Consider the following 21,458-nt stretch of genomic DNA (forward strand, 5'->3'; position numbering starts at 1 on the left):
CTGCTCTTTTCCAATATATAATTTTTAAGACGCTTCTATGTCATACACAAGTGTTTTACATAAAACTGGTGACATCTAGACTGGATTATTCCATTGTAGTTCCTCATTATTAAGTCTTTCACATCCCTTTTTTATGGTTCAGTTTTTAGCCACACTGTCAGCAGCTACGGACATTCAAGGGACTTGTGTCACACAATAAGTCCTGGCTGCCAAGGAAGGTAACGCTGTCAGGTGGATTTATGAATTTCTTGGTAAATATTCTCTGTTTTTAAGTGGATCAGAGATGGAACAGCACTGAATTTTTTTTATCTAATGAAGGTTTAATCAGATTTTTCCTTTCTAGTAGGGTAGATTTACCTCTCCTGGGCTTTTTAAGTTAATATTTACGGAACATATGACTCTTTAAAATGCACAGAAGAATGTTATAATAAGATCTGCAACTATTATGTGTTGGTAAATATATGACTGTGTGATCGCCTAAGGCTCAGGATTGCCTTGGATACATTAGATCAGCAACACATTGATTCTAAGAATCAAAACTTTAAAGGTATATTCACACGGAGCATTTTGCGGGCGGATTTTGACGCGGAATCCACCTGCAAAAACATCTCCCATTCATTTCAATGGGAGTCATTTGTGCATTTTTCCCTGCTATACTTTTTTTTTTTTCCCTCCAGCAATCAGGGAAAAAAGTGGCATGCCCTATCTTCATGCTGATTCCGTGGTGTCCACGGCTTGAGACTTCCTCCTTGATTAGCCACGCCAAAAAGCCACACAGTAGAAAAGGTTTCTGCTGTGTGAACTTACCCTAAGATGAATTATGTAATGTTTGATGAGACACAGTGTTTGTTTGTATACAATTTCACAATCTAATTCTCTCTCTCTCTATTGTACTTATTAGTATTCAGCGATGGAGCTAATACTGCTGAACTCATAACTCAGATAGTTTGTTAATATTTAGTGAAACCTTGGCTATTTTACTTAAGGGGCTTTTTTTTGTACTAATGACCTAGGCCATCAGTATCTGATAGGTGGGGTCCAGCACCCAGACTCTGCACTAGTCAGATGTTATGGGCCAGGTTAGAAGTAGCTCTGCTCCTATTCAGGTAATGTAGCTGTCCCCACTCTATAGCGGTGGCACCAGGGCCTGTTAGTTGAATAGTGTCTCACTCCCACTGAACGCATACTAAGGATAGATCAGTTTAAAAAACGCTCTTGTATAAATGTATTATTTGGCTAGTAAGTGGCTTATATTGTTTTGTACTTGGGTGTTGTTTGGTAGAACTGAAGTACAGTAGTCAGGCTATCCATAGCCAACAGATAACAATTGGCTGTACTGTGTCTCCTTGGTAAATAGTGGGATCATTGGATCACACCTTCTGCTTGAGAAGGGGCAGTTGTACAATATAGCATATGATTCCTCCCCCCCCCACAAATTTGGCCATTAATATCATACAGTTAACTTTTATCCAGAAATTTCTAGTATGTAGGATGCTTATGGCAGACTATTGAACTTTTCTTTTATTGTCCATATCCGCCAGCTAAAGTCTAATGTGTTTGACTGGCTTTGGTTACTAGTATCACACTGCACCATTAGTAAAGTATGCATGGGCTCCTTTTATCTTTTTGACTGGGGCCAATTATTAGGATTGGTTTGGGGCCAGTCTCACATCAGTCAGTGTTTTATTACTCTTCCTGTCAATCTTTAACTTTGTTTTGCTTCTCACTACAGTATACAGTACATTGGTTTGCTGTAGTATTATATACCTATTATATAACCTGTGGGGGAGATTTATCATGAGGGACATTTTTAAACTCTTTTAAGCGTGCCTCCTAATTCTACTACCACATTTCATAAATGAATAGTACACATGAATATGAGAAATGTAATCTATCTTTTTATTTATTTACGCATGAATACAAGAGCATGACCCTATTTAACACTCTGGAGAATGGAATGAATGTCTCACATGGGTTCATGTCATGCTATAGAAATCACTAACCTAAGACGCCATAAAGATAAGAACCTGGGACCTGTGAATTGTTTACATGTTTATACTAATAAGCCTCTTCTCCTCATCCCCCTCCCTCCTGAAATCCTATCCCTATGTGTCCTGTTGTACATAAATATGCAGCCTTCAGAAATTGTTCTTAGTTATATCTGAAGAAGCCAAAAAGCTTCAAAACGTTATATTCTGTCATCATTATGAGTTAGCCATTAAAAAAGGTATCACCTACTGAAGACTTAAGTTTTTTTTGTTTTTTATATTACATAGAACTCTATGGAGAGAGGAGGCTGGGGGAAGAGACTGATAATAGATTTATTGCCTTTTTATGTTTTCTTGAGTCTCTTTAGATTGCCTAGTCTTGATTCCTAGCATCTATGAGTTGGCTAACTTTAAGGCGGAATTTTGTGCTGAAATTTTGGTATATTTGGGTGCATTTTGCTACGTGTTCTTATGCATCAATTTCATTAAAAATAATTTTGAAGACTCCCAAAACTGACTCTGACCCCACAGTCCTGTATGCAGGGCTTGATAAATTACACCTGTAACCGGGACACTGCCATTGATGACTATAAAGCCACCCCATGACAGTATTTTACTACTTGTAAAGTGGATCTGCTTTTTGGAGTCATACTGGAACTGATTCTTTTGACGCATGGCATCTAATGAGCTTTGTGACATTTTTATTTAGCCAACTGTATTATCCAGATAACTTTTTGGTTGAGTAAGCTGAGAGACAATAACTATACAGTTGTGTGTTTTCATGTAGCACATGGGTTACAATTTATTTACATCGTAGTGGTGAAACAGCCTAGACTGTATGGTGATACAATCTACCTACAGCAATTGGTCACCTCTGAATTTTAGCAAGCAGTAGCACCCAATGAGCCATACAAGAAGGCTATGTCCTTATCCTCCTACTTAAGATAAAGGCTTTTGAAAACTTGCACGACTTATTTCACAATGATTAAGCTTTACATAAAACTGCAAAACCCATTTAAAGCTTCTTGGTTTGCTACAACAATGTCTACTTTTCAGTGTACATGTAGTATTTCTTGTTCCTTGAGCTTTATTATTGCACAGTTCGGGATATAATGCAAACTTCTAATGCCTCTGGTTGACTACATTTGTCACCTACAGTTGGTGGCATGGAGGGATCTGCCTGTAGTATGTCTACTTGTAGTGAAAGCTTGGTCACTGATGCAACATAGTATGCAGTCAACCAAGTTTAGCTGGGTGGCACAGAAGCATAGAAACTAAATTTTTATTCTGTAACTTCTACGTTTGCTATGGTTCATGGTGTTTATGGCAGTCACAGAGATATCTGTGTTAAAAATTACTAATGTGCTTTTTGGTGTGCATAATGCTTGTAATATTTATTGTATGTGTACCAGGCACTCTAGTGTTCTATCGAACTTTCTCCATGAACTTTAGAATTTCCAAGGTAACTTTTAAGAAAATCAGTTACCGAGAGGACTTGCAGTTCATACTACTGTTATTACAGTCTGTTGCTCTCAACCATCTCATAGAATGAGCACAACGGACATTAACAATATTAGAATGGTGACTGTAGATGGAGGCCCCTCAATTTGTATCCATTCCCATTGACTATAATGTAAAAAAAAATGTTTTTACTTTTAATTCTGTGCAACTTTTTCTTCTGTCTTCCTTTTCATGTTTTTTTTTTTGTTTGTTTTTTTTTTACTTGGGGGTGAATGCAGAGGGACACCAGACAGAGGGGGCTCCACCTGCATCTTTCATTAATATCCAATGCTCTCATGCTTTGAAGAATGAGAGCAATGGACTTTAAATAACAGTAGTATGAACCAAACCTTTAAACAGTGGCACTGTGATGGGGACTGTGCCGCTTTGGGGAAAGTGTCCAAAGAAATTCTAAGTTTATGAAGTGTTTTACTTTCAAAATATTGCCTATGGAAGTTTTTGGCATACCTCACTGTAAAAACATGTTGAAATAGACGCATCTGGAATGATCATATCCTTAGTACCTGTTAGTTTCTTTTACTGTTGTTTAATTCCAAAGAGACAAGTGCATTAAACCTATCATTAGCTGCAGTAATTGGCAACAAGTTCCAACATGTAATTTAACTCCGCTGTTCTGTCCAATGTGTCACAGGCTTTATTTGTGACCTGATCTTAAAAAGTTTCAGGTTTACTTTTACACTATACACTTTCCTTAAAGTGTACCTAACATTTAAACAGGGCCTTTCCAACAAGTCCAGCTCTTTGCATCAATTAATAGGTGATTCTGGCACCGTTGGAATTAAAAAAAAAATAAATACCATATATACTCAAGTATAAGCCGAATTTTTCAGCCCAGTTTTTGTGCTGAAAAAGCCTCCCCCCCTCGGCTTATACTCGAGTCAGGAATTTTTTTTTAATTTTTCACTAATTTCCCTAGAATACATACAAAAGTAGAAAATGACTGTGAAACACAAACACATTAGGTATCCCTGTGTCTGAAAGTGCCAGATCTACTGAATATAGGGGATCTGCAGTGCTCCTGTTCTGTCGGGAAGGGGTTAATAGGAGCACTGCAGATACCCTATATTCAGCCAGACTGAATTCCAAGTGGGGGGAAAAAAAACAGTCCTCAAGCTCAGGGAAGGGGCAGACAGATAACCAAAACACCCCCTCCCCTTTCCCAGCACCCAGCATCTACTGCACCCAAAAACTCTGACCATTTTAATTTTTGAAATTTTCCAGTAGCTGCTGCATTTACCCCCTCGGCTTATACTTAAAGGGATTCTACCATTAAAAATCTTTTTTTCTGTGGCTAACACGTCGGAATAGCCTTTAGAAAGGCTATTCGTCTCCTACCTTTAGATGGGATCTCCGCCGCGCCGTTCCTTAGTAATACTGGTTTTTACCGGTATGTAAATTAGTTCTCTGGCAGCGATGGGGGCGGGCCCCTGCGCTGAAAATGCGATGAGGGTGTCCCCACCGCTGCCTGAGAACAGGATCCTGCGCCACCTCTGTCTTCTGCTGGTTCCTCCCCTTCTTTCTTCAGCAGCGTCCCTCTGTTGGCTCTTACACTAGTAGACTATGGCTACTAGTGTAAGCCTCGGCTTATATCCTGGTCGGCTTATCTTCGAGTATATACGGTGTGTGTATGTGTGTATATATATATATATATATATATATATATATATATATATATACTCCCCCCCCCTTCCCCCCCATAAATCAATAGTTCTGGTAAAAATAAGAACCTTTGTAATATATCTTTTTGCGGATTTCCCCATTTAAAAGCAACATTTGTGAACATTGTGCAGTTCAACTCCAAAGAAACTTTACACAGGGGCAACTCACATACGTCACCTTGATGTGTTCATTGGTTTCAGGGTTTTTTTTTTATTTTTATTTTTTTTTTATATATATTTTTCTGCCTTACCTTTTTGTATGCAATATTTATCCTTCTTCCTGCCACACTGGACCCCACCAGTTGCAGAGCACTTTGGCCTATTAAAGTGTACAGGTCATTGCCGTAGTGTCCTTAACCACCAACTAAAAGAACGGTGAATGAGCTTTCTAGTACCTGGCATGTATATAGTATTGTAAGCTGTACGCTCTAGGAAATAGATGATCTACGAAGGTCCCAACAATCTGACCAATGCCAATCTAAAATTGATGGCCATTGATGGTTAGCTATCTTTAATTTGAAAAGCTTGAATTACCCTTATTAGACTTTAAGGCTTCTTCGATGTAACCATGTGTTCACTTTTGGTATGTTTTTTTTTTTCCGGAAATCTCAGTGCTGTAGTTTTTAGTAGATACTGATGTTGTGGAACTTATCCATTCTTCAAGTACAGTCAGTCATAGACAATGAAGAAAGAAGTCTTTTTTTTTTTTTTTTTTTTTTTTTTTTTTTTTAAACTTTCAATTCATTACATAATGTTTTCAGACAAGTGAACGCTCCTGATTTTCCTGGGAGTCTCCCGGTTTTCATACCCCCTCACCCGATCATCTGGTGAATAGTCACTTTCACCCAGCTGCTGGCTTATTTGTATTCACAGTGATATCACCTCCGTACAGTGAATACTAATAAGAAAGTTGCCTGGAGATCCCTCTGACAATTTTCTTTCTCTGTATAATGTATTATGTAGAGCAATATCTCTCTAAATCAGTGCATTGCATGCTGAAATTTAAATAGAGATATTTCTCTATATACATTATACAGAGAAATATACTATTAAGAAAGAAAAATAAAGAGGTAAGGACAAAAATTTGCACTGAAACTAGTGGAACTTGTAGCTCAGTCAGTAGAGTGACAACTTAGGCTAGGTTCACATCTGCACACAGGTCTCTGTTGTTTGGGACTGATTCTTGGTGGTTTTTGCTGCAGAATCTCCATTGCAGATGTCAATCTAGTGTCAAGGTCTGGGGTCGCTGGGGGGGGGGGGCATAGACACACAAGTCCACTTTCTTTAGTCCAAAACAAAGGTAGAGTTTTATTTTCACTCAAAAGTATAGTGCAGCAACAAAAGGAAACAATACAAAAATAAATACCTGCCTGGCTAGGCTCTAACTAAACATAGAATAGGTTACCTCACCTAGAATCACAGAAGTCAAAATGCCAGTTGAATCAGTCAGGACACAGTTCCAAAAATATGACCTCTTTCTTTGGCTCTCCAGCCAAGCTCTGCCCAAAGTCTGCTGCTTGAGCTGACTTCTTAAGCCCCCTTGAAGAGCAGAATCTCTGCAGCTGAGTCGCTGCCGGAATATCCCCAAAGTGTGGACTGGAGGGGGTGGAATGACAGGTCCCACTACCAACCTACATGCCATTCCTAAAAATCCAGCCCAGTAACCGGAACTCTGAAATAACTTTCAGCAGACAATAATTATCTGCTGAGAAACGTTCTTTCTGGAGTTTTCTCATCTCACCCACCTTAGTAGTCAGGGCGAGATTTACACCCACTCCATTACCTGACCAGCCATCGGCTTACACTAGCCGTAGTATGATTTGTATACATCATGTCCTGGGTTTTATTCCTGCGTTATACTTAAGTAATACACTTTATTAAGTGACCTCCTATCGGGTCTGAATATGTAGCTATCTGTTTTTATAAAGGCCACTCCCACTTTTGCCATCACTTGCCATTCGTGAATCACCCTGTAAAGGGCTCTTCCAGGTTAATGTGTCTGCGTTTTCCACAATCAGTAAATCTGATGTCTCAGGAAAGCCTTTGAACTGCAGAGAAAAGAGAGCTTGGTATATACAATAGTTAATGTTTACAGTATGACATGACTCACATTACCTTGATTCTGTGTATAGTTTTATTGCTACCAAGCCACAAGGCAAGCACGCTGATGTTGATTATGCAATATCCAGAAAACAAACAGCAAAGTGAAAGCCCATTAAAATGAAAATACCTGCTATGGCAATGCTAAATGCTTGACTTTCCTTCATATTGTGCATATTCACAACCTGATGTTCATAGTAACAATATGTTGTACTTATTGCTTAATATAGCAGCTGTACGTACTCTTGACATTGCAAATGTAATGCCCACTTGAAGGGGTTTTCCTCTGAAATAATGTTAACAGCTATCAATGGGATAGGGGATAATATGTAGATCAGCAGGGTTCTCAATCTTCCCATTGAAATGAATGGAGCGGTGCATATGCTGCCAGATCACCAGTTCATTCTGAAAGTCCCCTGTTTTCCTGATCAGTGAGGGTCTGAGTGATCTGACCTCCACTGAAGTGTAAGCCCTATGGACAGGGGATAATTTGCTTTTGTGGGAAAACTAATTTAGAGAGTCCAGCTTTTTACATCAATGAATGTATCACAACTCCTACGGTATCACCTCATGGAACTGCACTGGGATGCAGGATCTGCAGCCTTCTGGCCCAGTAATGAGCCAAGGTGTAGTTAAACTTTCATATGAATGTTAGAAATCATCACTATGAAAAGTATTACAGCCACATTTGGTTTTTATTGCTCTATTTACATTACATATATTACTGCTAGTGAAATTTTACAACAGAGACCTATTTAACCTGTTTTCCTTTGCATTACTGCTAGTTACTGTAAGGCCTAATTGGCAGCCACCTTGGGAATATATTTTTGCACTTCCCTCGCTGGGAAGCTGCTCTTGAGTGCTGGTGCACCTTCATGCTGACCCTCTGTGTCTACAATTCTAATTTTCACAGAATTACATTTATCCAGAAGAGGGTAACTGTAAGATGGTGACCTCTTGCCGGAGCAGACACACCAGTACATGTACACAAATTACCATGTACACAAATTAATCCACGCTTTTTTGCTACCAAAGGAATAGGATAGAAATGTAATGCTCACTGCATTACTGATACAGTCTGAATTACTGTCTACAGAGAAAATAAAACAATCTAGCTAGAGTGCATCCTTAAATCTTTGTCTGTAGGGTAAAGCACTGTGATCATAATGACCAAATTATAATTGAGTGACTTATTTTAGGTAGCCATACCTTTTGTGTAATTTGGGGTTGCACAATGGTACGTTAAGGTTCCATATACTTATGCTAAAGGGGTTTTCTCGGACTCTACAATAAGCCATCCACATCTGATCTGTAGGGGATTCTGTCTTCTTGGACTCGGGTGATCACAGTGGCCTCTTCGGGCTAGTTCACACAGGGGCAGTAAGGCAGATTTTGACAGCAGATTTCGCCTCAAAATCTACCTCCATACAATGGTGGTCTATGGAGATTGCTAGCTTTTTTTTTTTTTTCTGGTAGCAGAAAAAAGAAGCGACATGACCTTTCTTCAGGCGGATTCCGCCTGAGGAAAGCAATAGAAGTGAGTGCGAGGCGAAAAACGCCTAGAGTTTTTTTTTGCAAAAAACCGCGCCCGAAAATGCCTAGTGTTTTTTTTTTGTTTTTTTTTACAGTCCATTCCTTTAGGGCAGGGGAAAACCGCCTGGTGTTTTCTGAAGCAGTTTTAAAGGGATTCTACCGTTAAAAACTTTTTTTTTTCTTGTGGACATGTCAGAATAACCTTAAGAAAGGCTATTCTCCTACCTTTAGATGTCTTCTCCACCCTGCCGTTTGGTTAAAATTCAGTTTTTTGTCGGTATGCAAATGAGTTATCTCGCAGCACTGAGGTCGGGCCACAGCGCTCAAACAGCATTGGGGCATCCCCAATGCTGTGAGAGAACTCTCCAGCGCCGCCTCCATCTTCTTCTGGAACGTCCTCTTCATGCGTCTTCTTCTGGCGCTGGGGTCACACTTGTACGCCTGCACAGTCGGCTATGCCAACGGGCCTCAGGCAGAGTCGAATGCACATACCTGCAGCCATGTTTTTGTGGCCGCTTATGCGAACATGCGCAGTATGCTCTGTATTCTGTTGAACTATAGGAGTGTACTACTCGTGCTCGCATAAGCGGCCACAAAAACATAGCCACCGGCATGTGCAATTGGCTCTGCCTGCGCAGGCATACAAGTGTGACCCCAGCACCGGAAGAAGATGCATGAAGAGGACGTTCCAGAAGAAGATGGAGGAGGCACTGGTGAGTTCTGTCGCAGCATTGAGGACGCCTCCAGTGCTGTTTGAGTGCTGGGAACTGCCCCCAATGCTGCGAGAGAACTCATTTGCATACCGACAAAAAACAGAATTTTAACCAAACGGCAGAGCGGAAGAAGACTTCTAAAAATAGGAGAAGAATAGCCTTTCTTAAGGCTATTCTGACATGTCAATGAGAAAAAAAAAAGTTTTTAATGGTAGAATCACTTTAAAAGTGGAATCACTCCTGGCTTCTACTACATGGAAGGATGGAGCAATAACTCCTACAGGTGGCAGTCCATTTTAAGATTTAAAAAGATTACAATTTACTCCAGAATAAAGGCTTCATCCCCCATGCGACGATATATGCACATTGGGGTGGAGTGCTGACCAAGTGAAGTTACACTGGATTATTTTTCTATCCAAATACTGTATATGTTTGTAGAGCACTTATTTATCAAGGCTGCACCACTTATCCTATTACATGACTTGTACATATATTGGGTATTATACACTAGTATTATATTGTATGGTATTTATTAGGTTTAAGTGTTTCCCCCTGACTATGTATCTCCATTGTTATTTATACTTAGCATGACCCTTTGTTCCCAACTTGGTTATCTAATTATGTGGTATCTCCAATCCCTTTGTCTATATATGTGGTATGTTATTTTTGTATTAACAACATGAAATTATTTTATAATTTGGTGCTTATGATTTTTTGGTTTTGGATATTTGTACATGGTCCACAATATTAGCCCTGTCTTGTATTCCAATATAAATAAATGTAGGGTTATAGGTTGGACTTGACGGACTGATGTCTTCATCCAATCTCATCTAGTATGTAACTATGTAAATTAGTTAATTATATGTGTATAATATATATAATGTGTGTGTTCAGGGTGTTTAGCACTAAGGAGTTCTGGTACGTTCCATTACTGATTTTCATGCCTACATTACCCCAGACAAAGCAGACGATCAAAGGAAATCTTATTTCCAAGGAAGACTATTAGTCACCCTTGTGGTTACAGTATAAGGGCTCTTAAAGGCTTTTAGTTGTTCAACTTATGATTTATAAGAAAAAGTATTCAAATTACATAAACAACTGCAAGTAGGAAGCAGAAAATTGTTACGGAACAACTCGACAAGCAAATTACAAGATCTTAAACGTACGTGTACCAAAAAGTTCACGCATGTCACAATAAAATATATTGCAATAAGGCATTATGTTGTGTAAAGTTTTCAATCCACACCAGAACTAGGCACTGGAAGTGAATAGTATTTAATGAACCCATGTAGATTGGAAGGAATTCCTATAAATTTGAGGACATGTATTAAAATCACTAAGTCACATACAGTGTCTATTAAAATGTTCTATAGCCTTAAGGCTGGTCTTTTGTTCAATGGATGTTGCTTATAGCTGGAGATACACTCTAATAGTTTAGTTACTGTATTTTCTTCTATGTCCTTGATTTAATGTGTTAGTGCTAGTGGCAGGTTCCCTATATTCTTCAGGTTGTCCACCTGTTTTGTTAGGGTAACTTGAGATTCAGTTGTGCATCAGTTCACGGTAAGCTTGGAGCAGTATCCATTAATGAGCGTCTTTCTGTGTTTGTGAAAGATCTTAAAGTAAAGTACATCAAAACAGGTTTAGAACAAGTCTCTAAAATATTTTAATCACTTTACTGTACTATGCCCTATTTCTTTTATATCTTGTATTGCACTCCTTATGGCTTTTTAATATTTATATAATAAAGCTTTGTATTAATTGTACTATTGCATCAGAGTTGTTGCCCATTTGTTACACTTTGATATGTAACTTAATTTTTTTCTTTTTATTTGCCAGTGGCAAATAATATTATGGCAGTGGGGATTAAAGGGGCTCTATCAGCAAAATCATGCTGCTAGAGCCCCACATATGCATGCATAGCCTTTAAAAAGGCTATTCAGGCACTGTAAAAGTTAAATTAAACTACCCCCCCGTTTTAAAATAATAACTTAGAAAAGAATCTTCTCTACTTACGGAACGTGCACCCTGGGCGGGCCCTGGGCGGGCATTCAGGGTGCGCCGTCTTCTTCTTCCCCGCCTCTTCTTCCTCTGTCGTCTTCGGTCCCGTCCTCCTCCGGCGCTTGCTCGCGGACACTGATAAAAAAAAAATAGCCCGGGCGCATGCGCAGTAGCCGTAGTAGAAGCACTTATTACATTGATGCAACCACATGTTGCATAATCACTCATTCCCTTAAGTGAACACTTATTGTATATCTATGGCTGCTTGCAGTTTTCCTTAACAAAATCAGCTGACTGCTAAGGGTTTCGGCAGCCAGTCCTTGGGCTGATCACCAGAGCAGCTTCCTTGAGAAGTGTCAACTTGCTAAAATCAAATGAAACCTGATAATATTGTTGTTGCCACCATAACCTGTTTAAGGCACGAGCAATGAGTTACTTGATAGACATTTTTTTTCATCATTGTTTCCTCGTAGCTCTGCTCCACTAGGTATGTGTTCTACGTTACTGCACCTCATGGTCATGGAAATCTAATGCAATCTCCAACAGCCCCATAAGATTGAATGGCATGGTGGCCACACACGTGTACCACTGCTTCATTCATGTGGAGCACTTGAGAGACGTTGCAGGATTCCATTCTCCAGATCACTAGGTGCTCCAGTGATTGGATCCCCAGTAATTGCATTGGCCACTTAGTCTGGTGATCTGTACTTTGCCATACAGTTAGGGCCAGAAATATTTGGACAGTGACACAAGTTTTGTTATTTTAGCTGTTTACTAAAACATGTTCAGAAATACAATTATATATATAATATGGGCTGAAAGTGCACACTCCCAGCTGCAATATGAGAGTTTCCACATCCAAATCGGAGAAAGGGTTTAGAAATCATAGCTCTGTAATGCATAGCCTCCTCTTTTTCAAGGGACCAAAAGTAATTGGACAATGGACTCTAAGGGCTGCAATTAACTCTGAAGGCGTCTCCCTCGTAAACCTGTAATCAATTAAGTAGTTAAAAGGTCTGGGGTTGATTCCAGGTGTGTGGTTTTGCATTTGGAAGCTGTTGCTGTGACCAGACAACATGCGGTCAAAGGAACTCTCAATTGAGGTGAAGCAGAACATCCTGAGGCTGAAAACAAAGAAAAAATCCATCAGAGAGATAGCAGACATGCTTGGAGTAGCAAAATCAACAGTCGGGTACATTCTAAGAAAAAAGGAATTGACTGGTGAGCTTGGGAACTCAAAAAGGCCTGGGCATCCACGGATGACAACAGTGGTGGATGATCGCCGCATACTTTCTTTGGTCAAGAAGAACCCGTTCACAACATCAACTGAAGTCCAGAACACTCTCAGTGAAGTAGGTGTATCTGTCTCTAAGTCAACAGTAAAGAGAAGACTCCATGAAAGTAAATACAAAGGGTTCACATCTAGATGCAAACCATTCATCAATTCCAAAAATAGACAGGCCAGAGTTACATTTGCTGAAAAACACCTCAAGAAGCCAGGCACTGGGTCACTTGTGTTTATTGATGACATAACAGCAGACAAGAGTAGCCGGATGAATTCTGAAGTGTACCGGGATATACTTTCAGCCCAGATTCAGCCAAATGCTGCCAAGTTGATCTGACGGCGCTTCATAGTACAGATGGACAATGACCCCAAGCATACAGCCAAAGCTACCCAGGAGTTCATGAGTGCAAAAAAGTGGAACATTCTGCAATGGCCAAGTCAATCACCAGATCTTAACCCAATTGAGCATGCATTTCACTTGCTCAAATCCAGACTTAAGGCGGAAAGACCCACAAACAAGCAAGACCTGAAGGCTGCAGCTGTAAAGGCCTGGCAAAGCATTAAGAAGGAGGAAACCCAGCGTTTGGTGATATCCATGGGTTCCAGACTTAAGGCAGTGATTGCCTCCAAAGGATTTGCAACAAAATATTGAAAATAAAAAATATTTTGTTTGGGTTATGTTTATTTGTCCAATTACTTTTGAGCTCCTAAAATGTGGAGTGTTTGTAAAGAAATGTGTACAATTCCTACATTTTCTATCAGAAATTTTTGTTCAACCCTTCAAATTAAACGTTACAATCTGCACTTGAATTCTGTTGTAGAGGTTTCATTTCAAATCCAATGTGGTGGCATGCAGAGCCCAACTCGCGAAAATTGTGTCACTGTCCAAATATTTCTGGCCCTAACTGTATGTCACAATACAACTCCTCTATATAAACCATGTTTAATTTAAAGGGGTTATCCTGCGTTAGAAAACATGGCTTATTTCTTCTCAGAAAGTGACATCTGATATGTTGATCATATAGTATTGCTGCAGCTCAGCTGCCATCTTGCCTCATCTTCTCTTCTGCTGTCTTACCAGCATTTAGTGACATTCTTTTTACAGCACAGTCCTGGCCATAGGCAGCAATAGTCTGGAGCCAACTCACTGATGTTGAGTTTTCTAGACTCGCTTTGTGCAGGGAAGTAAAGTAAATAAACGGTGACATTCTCTATTGTCAGTAGTAGATATAATGATGGTTCACTATGGGAATTTCACTCAGACAAAAGACAAATGATATGCAAAATGGTCATTTTTCACAGTTTTGCATTTGTGGAGCACCCACTTCTACAGATTAGACTCAGATTTGAGCTGAAGGGATCTGTGAAATGGGGGGGGGGGGGGGGGGACGTTTCATAGACCATCAGAAAATCAGGGTTTTTTTTATAGCCCCATGTGATAACTCTCTTCTTTTTACATATAGATAGTCACATAGACTTTTTATTTCTTTTCTTTAATCTTAAAATCCTACCATAGCACATTTTTAGAGACACATTCCCTTTAATTGCCTGTCCTGAGCCACTTGACTGTACTGAGAACTTTTTAGACTGTGTTGTATGCCACTCTTCATCTGCCAGGCTTCCCCCATCATCAAGGCGACACCTCTGCTTCATCTTACAAGATGTACATAGCCAGTGGACTGGCACCCTGCACGGTGTACCCTTGTGCATTGACAGTGCTGTTGCTGATTAATGTACATATGGAATCTAACATTTATAACTTTGCATATTAAAGCAATGTGGCAGTTTCCTAGTAATGTATCGATCACATATTGGAAAGGTTCTGTGTCCAAGTCAGGGTAGCCATGTACATGATATATTGTAAAATTACCTTCATAAATTCACAGATCTGTTACAACAAGCCCCTGTATATTTCCACAAATTCCCTGGTAATACCTAGGAGGCCAGTCTTGAATCCGCTGTAACCTAAAAGTACTAAGTGTTTTACAGCTTGTTAGTTCTTGAGCCTTTGTATTCTCTTTGCTCTCACAATGCGTTGCATTGTCACAGTTACTGGCACTAATCTGTGCTGGGAAACGCTAATAAACGACGTAATTGGCATTCAGGAAGAACAGAACAGGGACGACCGAGCGAGAGATATACACTTATTAATTATTCTTACTTGCCTGTGTGACAAGTGGTGCTCTGAGGGCAAATTTGTTCAGAGAAGGTGATAAGTAAGACCTGTCTGCTGTCACATCAAGCAGGGTAAATATAAATGAATAGCGAGTAGGCTATATAATAATAATATATACACTGCCTGTCCAAAAAAAAAGTCACGTTGTGCAACAAGGTACCGTTCCACCCCTGATATAATTATGAACTGTTCATGACAGGAATTTGCATATATTCTTGAATATATATAATTGAGCTGTAGCCTGTCAAGTGCAGATCATAATTAAAGGTGTGAAGCGATGTCTACCAACGGAAGAGCTACCAAAGGAAGAGATTTTAGTGCCTTCAAGAAGGGGCAAGTCATTGGATTGCATCAGGCCAACAAATCGACCAAGGAGATAGCTGAAGTAACTGGTATCGGACAAAGAACTGTTCAGCGTATCATACGAGCATGGCGAGATGGTGGAGAATCCCCCCTCCAACCATAGAAAGTGTGGGCGTAAGACTATACTCGAAACTCGAGGTCGTAGGTCCCTAAAGCGACTGGTGAAGAATAACCGCCGGAAAACCACCTTTGAGCTCACACAGATGTTCAACTCGACGGAGCGACACATTTCGGAGCGAACAATGCGACGAGAACTCAAAGGAATAGGTCTCAACAGTTGTGTCGCCACACGAAACCATTGGTGACAGAGACCAACAAACGTCGGCACCTGTCATTTGCAAGAGACCACAAAGATTGGACCCTAGAGCAGTGAAGAAAGGTCATGTGGTCAGATGAATCACGTTTCACATTGTTCCAGAGTGATGGTCGTGTCCGGGTGCGACGAGAAGCACACAAAACACTGGAATGTGCTGGAAAGGAACCTGCGCTGTCACTCACCACCCCCAACGAATCTGCGTAACCTGGGTTCCCTGATACTCGAGAATTGGATCAAAATCCCTGAGTCTACACTACAGAACATTATAGACTCCATGCCAAGACGGATGCGTGCTGTTATTCGTGCTCATGGTGGCCCAACTAAAAATTAACACTCACGACTTTTTTTTGGGCCAGGCAGTGTATTATAATGTATTTCATGACTCAAGCCATTCTTTTGGGTATATCATATCATGCCTCCCCATTGAAATACCCCAAATTTGGACATGCACACTGTGGCATGGTTGAAATGATCATTTTCTTTATTAAATATCCAGCCTATAACTAGAGATCAATTATAAAATAATTCTAAGACTAAGACCCCATGTAGTGAGCCCCAGCCAAAAAACATTGTGGAAAAGACAGTGGCGGAAATTCATCAAGTTTTTTTCTGCAGCAGTTTACAAAGAAAGTCCACAGTGTTTTCCTCAGCGAACTTTCTGCCCCTATTATACCTACGAGTATATGGAACACAACAGCTTTTCCACAGCGCCTTAGCCCATAGCAGCTATTGTCCTCCCAGATATGTAAGAACAAATTGATAATTGGGTGCCACCAGTTTGGGGTGTGTCCTTGCACTCTCTGGCAATATCCAATTAGTGTTGTCAGTATCAAAATATTAAGGACACCCTCCCTTTCACTAGAAAAATTCTGGCAACACCCAGATGTCAATTTATTAATACATTTCTAGAAGTTATAACAGAGGATCAGTTTAGATATAATGATCCGTCACTCGGTATTAATCAAATTAGGTGCTCAGAAAAGGCATCTCACCGCCATATTCCATAAAGAAAAGATTTTTCTGGCACTCAATGGAAACTTTTTATGTGTTTATTATAGGCATCCAAAGTTATACATATATAGACGTTTCGGTCCACAGACCTTCATCAGTATAACGGATGCAGGAATGGTGAACGCATGGTGTTAGGAAAAGGGTCCATGCATTCACCTTTTCTGCATCCGTTATACTGATGAAGGTCTGTGGACCGAAACGTCTATATATGTATAACTTTGGATGCCTATAATAAACATATAAAAAGTTTCCATTGAGTGCCAGAAAAATCTTTTCTTTATGGAATAACCGAGGACAGCAGAGTTATAACAAAAGATGCTCCAGAATTGTTTTATGAGAAATACAATTATTTACTAGAACAGATCTATCCATAGAGGTGACAGGTCCTTTTTAAGGCTGGGGCTCCATTGTAGCGGGAAAAATCATGGTGTTTTACAGTCCAAGCAAAGTGGATGAGATTCTAGCGAATCCCATGCCCACTTTGTGGTAAAAATCATGCTGCGGACATGTCATGATTTCCAAAACAGTCACGGTATTGGAAATCGCAGGATGTCAATTATACCTACTGAAACGCTGGCGGTTTTCCCATAGGTATAATTTTAACAGAAAGTCCACAGAGAAAACCTCTGCTAACTTTCTGTCTAAAGCGCTGCGGGAAGAACCATAATGCGTTGCCTCCACGGGTTTTCTCCCAGCGCTTTTTTTGTGACGGGATGCTACATGGGGCCTTACCCTAAAAGCTGGGATTCTACACAATCATCAAACTTCCACACCAGGTTTACCTCCAAATCTTGCCCTCCCTCTTGCTCAGTTGCCAGGGTATAATAACCTATGCTTATAAGCAGAAAAGATTTATTTCTTTCCTCTCTACTTCACCACTTAAAATAATTCTCTTCTATTCTTACCGCCTCTCAGATCTACACTCCACCTTCAATGCGATTTACCTTAAATACATTCCAGTGTCTGCATTAAATTATATTTATTATACATATTGTGCCAGGAGCAGAATTAGATCCCGTAAGGACAAAGCAGGTAGACCATTCTCAGAACAGGTGCTGCTTTATGGTTGTCTGAATTCATAAAGTATTGTGGGGTCTGGGGAGGAGACATAAATAATTTAAAACCTGTTTAGAACATTGCAGCTTTTCTTGCAAAAACAGTTTGTGAAAAATGACCCTCCCTCCTTCCTTCATGATCTTCTAGACCGGTGGAACTTCTACTTACAATTTTTTAAAAATTATGTAAGGATTAGATTGTAATATAAAACGTCTTCACCCACTCTGCAGCTTTATACCAAAATTCAGAGTCTTTCTAATGGTTCAGACCTGGATGCTAAAATGAGACATCTTGTTAGTATTCAAAAAGTTGAGACCCTAACTGTGCAGAAGCCGGGGTTATCTTAAGAGGCTGAGTGATTCCCTAGCAATTGCCATTTTAGAATGCAAGTGGAGTCTTATACCAATACAGATATTCATTACTATGAAAGCTCTACAGGCTAGAATAAACTGTGGCCTATACTGTGGTGGTGGTGGGTACAGCAGGACTGGCATAGGGAAGTAAATGGTAAGTAATCCTGCAAGTGTAATACACATTCCCTAATAGAATGATCTCTTTGATGAGTTTTATTAATTCCGTTTTATGTAGCCTGCTGATATAAATCCAAAGGTCTTCAAAGTAAGATAGTACTTCATTGGCTATAAAAGTCTTACACTTTAATCCAGCCATTATTCATTACTGTGGATTTATTGTGGTGTTCACTGATATCTCCAATTATAATATACAGACTTTGCATAGAAGGTGAAAAAAAATGTAAAGTTAAACCTCCCTTACAGGTTCAATGTAACTTTTTATATTTCAAAAAGAGAAAAAGACATGGCCCGCACATCCCAATCTTATACATTGATCTCATGCTTCTCAGCAAATCCTACAATACGGAGCATGAGGTTCTTAGTATACATATTGATCAAGGTGTATAGGTCCACTAGCAACTTCACGGCGACCTCTTATAGTGGGTCCCTACTCTACTGAGTGCGGCACTGCACTGCGACCGCCACAACCGCAACACAGCACCCACAGGGGGAGCAACCCAGTGGTCCAGCAACACCCCTGCCACCAGACCAAGCCCCCAGGCTCTGGGTCGCACCGTCCCACGGGCACAGCACCACAGAAGCAGCAGACTCCATGCAGCACCGCACCATGTGAACAGATCTCAAAAAATTCACGTTACCATATAGCCATGATATTTCAGTGTATAGAACTGTGTAAGGTGTTTTTTTTTTGTTTTTTTTTTCTTTTGAGGAGCAATATGTAGTTTTATTGATATTGTTGAGGGCTCAAAACCCTCGAGATATGTTGTCGTAGGCCTAATTAAAAGTTAGAGTATATCGAGCTCGGGAAACAGACAGTCAGACACCTGGGTATCTTGAATAGAATGTTTCACTTTATTGTTCAGCAGCACAGGATTATAAAGGAAGCATATTTGCATGAAGATCACATGACCTGACATCTAAATATGGTCTCATGGATCCGGTAACACGTAGCATATATTTTCACATACATATATATATATCTTCAACTGAACATCTGCCAACTTATCTGACAGTTAGCAGAACATCCTAGATAAGCACAAAATGTTACATATACCACAGCACTGAGCATCAACGGTCACTTACACCACAACTTCCCGTATCTACAGTTTTTTAGACTGATAACAGACTGTCTAACCACTGGCATACAGCTATCTATAGATCAGCAGAATGAGTCTAACTGCTAACGTGCAGTCTGAGACTTGTGGTTTTGCTGTCCAACTGACTTTTACTATATTGTCTTTTAATGAAAGAGCAAGCTTATTTTAACCCTTACAATTCCCCCATTTTAGACATTATTCTCATATCAAATGAGTATATTCACCTACAATGTAGATGCCAGGCCTGCTGGATTCCCCATCTGATATTCCTATAATGTCTACCATTTATGTCTATCTTTATCATAACATCGATTAAAGCACATCAAAAGTAGCTTGAAAAAGCAATATATAAACAATATAATCATAACAACTTGTATAATGGTTTGTAATATCCCCGTTATCCATCCACCTATTCCCTTGAACCAATTAGCAGGATTCAAAAAGGAAAAAGTATCTGACCACCAGCTATCTTCATTTTGTACAACCTCCTTCTCGTACTCTTCCCTTAGTTTGTATATATCCTCTAATTTTTGCTTTCCTTTGATATTCCCTTCTGGATCGATATAATGGCAACAGGTAGGTCCCACCACCTGACACATCCCACCCTGGGCCGCAGTAACATAATCTAGTACCAGGGTGTGTTGGTTGGTGACTATGATCAACTGGTTTTGTACCGCTATGGTGGTATTAAGTACACCTAAGATACCCCATATTTGATCATCTAAGTAATCTGTGGCTTCTACTAGTTTATCCCAGGTTTGCGTTATCATTGGATAAACAAGAACTGTACTGACTATTTTGCTCCCCGTGCTCATTTGGACCAGGTGGGGTCTACCACTTTTCCTAGGGGTGTTATCAGCTGCTCTCTTGTACAGAGTGTGTTTAGGTATGGCTTTTGCATTTAGTCTATCAACTATAAAGGTGGCAGGAGTAAGTCTTACTATTGTACATGTACCTTTCACCCCTACCGGTAACCACTTGTATGCATTGTTGCCACATGCCCAATACATCTGAGGAGGTAGTTCAAAGAAGGCTGAGTGCTGGGTAATAAGTTTGTGCACAAGATCCACAAAGCTAGATACATTCTTCAGCATACACCAAGAGGGTTGTTTGCCCAGGGCTCCACAGTACCCAAAGTCTCGATTTCCACAAACAAAGTTAAGGTCCTTTTTCCTATAAAGCCTTTCTTCAATTGTCTCATTTACACATTCTATATTCCCGGGTATCTCTTTACATGTGTGATTATTCCCTTCTACAAATAGATGTGCATTTTCCCAAGAGGTGTTGTGTAAGGTTCTTTCTATGACCCAAGGTGTCCAAAAATCCCCTCTCTCTTTCCCATCATCAGCAAAACTTATCTGTATTCGGGTTTGCGGAATTTCTCCTAATATAGTAGCAGTAGATTTGTTTCGTGCAACCCATCTCTCTCCATCATGTGTCACATATTGGATATTCTTGTTATCCCCAGTAAGGTTACCTTGCCACCATGGGTAATCTGTCCACCCCACTATTGGTATCCCCACAGTAACATTTGCCCACAATTTCCACACTGATTCTTTCGTATTGTGGGTGTGATCCATACAACCAGACCAGTCGATCAGTTCTTCCATGGGGACAGGCACAGCTAAGAATGGTAGACTAGAGGATGAAATGGGTGAGTGAGTGCATATCCAACAATCTTTGAGGGTCTTATCGAACCCTTCTACCATTATAAGATGATGTCTGACAAATTTATTGTCAACTTCTCTAGGTCCTTGAAGAGATTTCCAGGCTCCACTGATTGTGAGTCCTTTGAGAAAACAGAAAACAAGTAATGTCCATCTCTTCATTCCTGCCGTGGTTCAGGAACCTTTTTACAATGGGAAGCGTGTATCCAGGTAGATTTTCCCTCCAATTTGACTGAAGTGGCAGTTGTCAGCAGTACTTGGAAGGGACCGTCATATCTGGGTTCAAGAGGCTTCCTGGTATGTCTTTTCACGACCACCCAATCACCAGGCTGCAAGCTATGTGTTCCTGAAAGATCAGAAGGGTCTGGAATAGAAGAGAACACCTGTTCATGTGTTACTTTCAGTCTTTGACACAAGCTCTGGACATAGCTGGCAGTGCT

General features: G+C 40.1%; 2 protein-coding genes across 2 annotated transcripts in view; one reads left to right on the plus strand and one right to left on the minus strand.

The window, feature by feature from the left end:
- ANK3 (ankyrin 3) overlaps positions 1-21,458 on the plus strand; it is a 436,797-nt gene that overhangs the window by 9,676 nt on the left and 405,663 nt on the right. The gene's annotated exons all lie outside the window — the stretch shown is intronic.
- LOC142183147 (uncharacterized) lies at positions 7,078-21,180 on the minus strand. The gene is made up of 2 exons (XM_075258092.1): positions 19,723-21,180; positions 7,078-7,215 (listed from the first exon to the last, which is right to left on the minus strand). Exons 1-2 carry the CDS (start codon positions 21,178-21,180, stop codon positions 7,078-7,080), a joined length of 1,596 nt encoding a protein of 531 aa, XP_075114193.1.

Source organism: Leptodactylus fuscus, chromosome 10, assembly GCF_031893055.1.
Source record: "Leptodactylus fuscus isolate aLepFus1 chromosome 10, aLepFus1.hap2, whole genome shotgun sequence".
Taxonomy (NCBI): domain Eukaryota; kingdom Metazoa; phylum Chordata; class Amphibia; order Anura; family Leptodactylidae; genus Leptodactylus; species Leptodactylus fuscus.